This window comes from Merops nubicus, unplaced genomic scaffold (assembly GCF_000691845.1).
Source record: "Merops nubicus isolate BGI_N331 unplaced genomic scaffold, ASM69184v1 scaffold46904, whole genome shotgun sequence".
In the NCBI taxonomy this organism is placed as follows: domain Eukaryota; kingdom Metazoa; phylum Chordata; class Aves; order Coraciiformes; family Meropidae; genus Merops; species Merops nubicus.
In genome coordinates this window covers 10278-15803 of record NW_008604468.1, presented here as the reverse complement: position 1 = coordinate 15803, position 5526 = coordinate 10278, and the positions used below count along the sequence as shown (strand labels likewise).

Sequence of the window (5526 nt, the reverse complement as noted above, 5' to 3'; positions counted from 1 at the left end):
TGGGCTTGTCCCGTCCGCACGCTGACCCAGCAGCGTGCCACACGGGGGGTCCAGCCCTGCCCACCGCCCCCGCTGCCTGCCAGGGACGGGGACTGGGGACAAAGGCTCATTTCACTGCTCAGCTGTAGATGAAAGCGTGTATGAAAGGACATGGCTGGTCGCTTTCCACGTTTTCTTAAAAAATGCCTTATAGAAAATTTGACCTCCTCCAGTTCCTAACTTACACCTGATTTGCAAGGCACTGCATTCGTACATACGGCTTTCCTTCCAACCCCTGGAAAATGCTGCCCCATTACCTTGAGTCGAATAGTTAATAACACATACATAAACTTGCTGTTTTCAGGTAAAGGTCTGACGATTCTTGCTCAAATGCTGTGCTTTGTGACATCAGTTATTGGGTTTGCATGTTGCTTGTTTGGTTTTTTTTTTTAATGAAAGCTTTCGAAGTCATCTTAAGTTTTTCTCTGTTTCAGGAAAAGACATGTTGAAAGTGAACTAGAAGCTGCGAAAAGATGGTCTAATAAATGGGGATTCTTGAAAACACCCCTAGAGGAGGTAAAATGAAATGGCGTGTAAGAAACACATGAAATCTACTCACACACCAATTTATCTGGACACAAAATCATGAGAGCACAGAAGACTAGAGTACTGAGCATGCTTTACTAAGCTAGTTTCAGGGGTAACAAGTGCACTACTTTTTAGATGGGTTCAAAGTTGCAGTTTTCCTCAATAAATTCCGGCAAGTAGTAATTTATATGCTATGCATATTCTGATGTATTTCTCTTGAAAAACATGACTCCCAATAGTGTTAACAAATACTAGATGCACACTGAGAGGAAAACATTTCCCCTTTGTCTGTCCATATGGTAGTTTAAAAATCTAGGGGGAAAGGTTCCAGCTAATTAAGTTTTCAGTGGGGGAATTTACAACAAATGAAAATATTTAGAGAGATGTCTATTCTCAGTGATCTTTAGATGTTACAATATAGTAGCACATAATGTTACATTTGGAATCTCAGTATTTCATTACTAAAGAACAGGACTGATGCAGCCCCTGAAGAGTTACAAATGTAATTTTTGTGAGGCTGGATTTTTTGAAAATTCCTGTAGACATCCAGGTTAGCATCTTTGAAAATTTTGGTCCTCTAGGTTTCACCATCCATCCTCGATAGCTGTGGTCTGTCCTGTGTACCACCTTTGTACAGCACTAAGAGATCTACAGCTGAAAAGTTGACAGACTATGCTTTGTTACCATTGGTGAACATGTGTATTTAGCATTTATTAATCTTTGCTTTGTGGTCATATATTTCTAGCTTTCTTTGGTCCAATGATGTAGTTAAAAGAGTTGGAATCATTCAGCAATATTTAGCCTTTCATCTAAAATTCAGAACTACATCACTTTCTGAAATTAAAAAAAACAAACAAACAAAAAAAAAAAAACATAACAATAATTTCCAAAGCACTACAATAAGTAGTCCTGTTTTAGATGGAAAGAACAGGGAGTTCAGATACAGCAATGAGGCAGATGGTAGAGATATCAGATATTACAGCATATTTCAAAAGATGAAGAGTCCAGTTTTTAATATTGATGTTTTGGTTTTAGTTGATTAAAGATGAAAAGAAAGAAAACACAAAGCCCAAGATACAGCTTCCAGAACATATGCAGGTTCGACCTGTGACACCTGTGGAAAAATACATCAAGGTTAGGAAATTAGATTTTAAAACTGCAGTATGGTGATATCTGTCTTAAGAAACCACACAAGCTCTAAAAATCTGTTGTCTTGTAGAGGTGGGCCTTTCACTAAAGGTCAAAGTAAATTGTATTTACAACCTGAGCAATGCTTTAAAAGACAAAGAATTGCCCTTTGGATATGGTTGTTAGTTCCAGAGCGTTCACTGTACATAATGATCTTTCTGTAAAACACCTCCCCCTGCACCACTCTGTGACACCCAGAAACAGAACAGTCAGTGGTGCTCACAGAGCCATTTATGAGCACGGACCATCCATCACTCACACACACACGTCCATGTCTGTCTGCAAGGCTTATTGTAACCTTAACTCTCAGTTTTAACTACTGCTTAAGATGGAGCAATTATTCTGCCTTTAAGACCATCTGCTTTTTGGCAGAGACAATGCCACTGTCCTTTTTAGTGGCACAATAGTAGAAGGCAGTTTTCATGAATGAATTCATAACTGTTTTATTTTTATATTATATGATTTATATTCACATATTCAGAGTCTAGAAGCTGTTAAAAAGCTGGAAATGAAAGTGGAATGTGACTGATGGTTTGATTTATAAATACTCAGTGTCAGAATCACCAGTGAATAGGATACAGGCAGCTAAATCAGTGACACGGGGAGAGGAACGTATTCACAAAAGGGGAAGCAGAATATGCTAACAAAAAGGAGAGCTAGTCTACTTAGAAAAGATCAAGGAAACAAAAGAGACTGGAAATTCCTACTAGCTGAACTAGCTTTCTTTCAAAGGATTCCAAGGGTGGGGAAATAAGGTGAGGAAGTAGCAAAAGCTTTTACTGAGATTAAATTGAAACAAAAATTAAGAGCGAGTGCTGAGCATGGCAGAAAAAATGAACTGGCAACGTTTCTGCCATTAGTGCTATTTGTTCTCCAGTTTTGTCTCAAGCCTCCAATTTCAGGCAAGTTCACCTCTGCTTCAGCACCCTGAGGGTGCATGTCTGTTAACAAATCACACTTATCAGCTGCTCCAGTAGCATGCACAGCCTGGCACATACTGAAATGGGGATCATGGCTTCAATTTCACTTCAGAATCTTTACATGCTAATGAAGATAAGAGTAAGCTGCGACTTAGGTCACTCTTTAGGTATTCAGAGTGAAGTTTCTTAAGTAGTTATTCAGAACTATGTGTCTTTCTGCACGTTCTCCTTCGTGGTAACAGTCGTCATATGTGTTCTGCTCTCTAGGTTAGATTAATAATTGCTTCTTCATGGCCCCTTCCCCCAGATCATAAGTGGGACATTATTTCCTTCATTATCCTGCTCAGTGGGTGGCACTTTTGTCCATAAAAATTGTCTTCTCAGAGGAACTGCTCCACCTAAATATCATAAACATTTTCTAATCTTGGCCAAAGAACAAAGTGAAGCAACTGGCAAGAGAACTGAAACATTGTTCTCTCACTGTGTATTCCTCAACTAAAGCCTCAGATGCTAAAATGATAGAACGTGCCGGATTGAGATGATTCAGCCAAAGTAAGCACAGCAGTCAGTGAACAGAAACTGCTGCCTTTTGCTTTGTTTCCTTTTCACCTAGATTAGTCGCAGATTAACTTGATGCTTACCCATCTTTCAAAGTAGAAGGAAGGTGGAACGAATAGTAAGGAAATAGTCCTTGAGGCAAAAGCCAGCTTGGTCAGTAACATCTTTAGCATTTGGCCACAAAGCTATTATTCCATAGCTGCATTGCTACCAAATACATTACAGCAAGTATAAAATGCTATTTCTCCTGTTTAGAGAAGTTAACTAGTTTTAGAGATTATTATTACTCTTTTGTAAGGAAAAAATCTAAAGCTGAAGATAAAATTCTTCTCCTAATAATGTAAAGCCCTTAGAAAGCTACTGAGCAAAACGTTTTTTCTTTCAGGTATGTTAGCATACACTACCAAACAGTAACTTTGCATTTCATTTTCTATCGTCCATATCAATTTAGGCACCAAAAGACTTTTGTTTTGTTTTGTTTTGTTTTAAGAATGGTGGTAAATGGAAGTTAGTTATTTCATAGGAATTTGGCTATTTTACTTTTTTTTTTCCCTGTGCCTTGCTATAGAGCAGGACCTAAATTATTGTCATTACTTTTTAAATTATAAACTGTCCTGTATTACAAATCAAACTTGCATGCAACTGGGCTGTCTCTTAAAGTTCTTATTTCCTTCTATGAATGCCAGTGTGTGTTCAGGATATTAATTCAGCAGGCTGCATTTTAAACTACTATTTTTTTATACATTCTCATTTCTGTCCACACTACAGCACAAAGAGAATGTTTCATGACTGAAATTATAATCAAAAACCTTTTAACCATTGAATTCTATGTGTAACTTTTATTCTAGGTGAATCCGTCTCCTCCCGTACCTAAGACTACCCAGGGATTTATTGGCTGGAGATCAGCTGTTCCAGGGCTGCAACTAGAATGTGGTTATCAAATCCACAGCTGCAAAGGTGCCTTTTTTAAGGACCTGAAGTGGCCGTGTGAACCCTCGGACTGACATTAAGGAGTAAGAGTGAGGCACACAGATCCATTTACATCCCTAAGTTAACATTCTGTAGTGGACTGTTAAACAGTTATGCTTTAAAAACAATTTAGGTAAACATCTGCTATCATTTTGGTAAAGTGTGAACATTTTCATGTAGCATTTTACTTGCTACTGATTTTTTGAAATCTGTGGCATGGAAGCTGTTAACACTGCTCCACATTGACTTAGAAGTAACAATAAATAAACTCCTATAAAGATCACAAAGCAGGTAATTCTTCTGTTAGCATTAGTAAAACGATGATTTTAAAATATTTTTTGGAAGTCTTTAAAAAACTTACTTTGTAATGACAGAACACATTTTTATAATTGTTTCTGCATGAAAGCCTCCAGACTCACGTTTCACAGTAGCTTTTTCACATTTTCAGACATAAATACAGACTGCCGTGCCCCTGACAAGCCTACCACACGGCTCGTTCACAATCCATCACTTACCACCACTGGAATCTGTGTTTAGAACTAGTTTTCAGTCAGCACTCTGAACTGGCTCAAATGCCTGTGCTTGCAGGAAAACATCCCTTTTGTACATAAAGAGAATGAGAAGAGGCAGAGAAGAATAGCAGGCATGACTTAAATTGGCTCAGGCTGCTACGGAACTGCACCCTTGCATTTGGAAACCAGCTTTCCTCATTAATAACCAAACTACAACAAACACAAAATTAATAACCAGACCACAACAAACAAAAACCACACCTGCAGAAAAGATAATGATCAGGCTTCATCACAGTGTATCCACTGCAGCTGAAAAAAATGGGCGAATCATCAGTACAGTTAAGCCATAATTGGGAAGTGCATGGTCTTCTGTGCTGTGTGTGCTCTGCAGGTAGCTCCTGGAGTCACACACAGGCAAGTAATCAAGGAGTTCCCAGAGCAGCTGGGACACAAAGTCACTTTGACACAAAGTTCCTTTCAGAAATCTGTTTTGTTATCAAAACCTTTTTTGTTGTTGTTCAATTAGTTGATCAGAATGGAAACGTGTTACTAATATTTATGTTGCTTCAGTTTTGTTTATACCAATATTTATGCCAACTGGGACTAGTGAAAGACCTAGAAACAGGAGGGGATTGCACTGGGAGTTACTGGTGCTAATTCAGTGCTATGGAGTTGTCTTGCACTTTGTTACCTACCCGAAGATTTTCCAGGACTTCCGGAAACTCAGGAGACTCATTAGCCTAGCAACTAAGCAACTACTTGCAGGATATGACTGTAATTGGCTACTGTGTTTAAACTAGAAGAGTGTTTAA

General features: G+C 38.5%; 1 protein-coding gene across 1 annotated transcript; it reads left to right on the top strand.

Moving 5' to 3' along the window:
• Positions 1 to 473: 473 nt before the first annotated feature.
• LOC103771696 (chromosome unknown open reading frame, human C20orf85) lies at positions 474 to 4237 on the top strand (the record flags this gene model as incomplete). Its single annotated transcript, XM_008938999.1, has 3 exons — positions 474 to 555; positions 1603 to 1701; positions 4082 to 4237. Coding segments are annotated over 3 exons (337 nt in total), but the record flags the coding sequence as incomplete, so codon positions are not given.
• Between the last annotated feature and the right edge of the window lie 1289 nt (positions 4238 to 5526).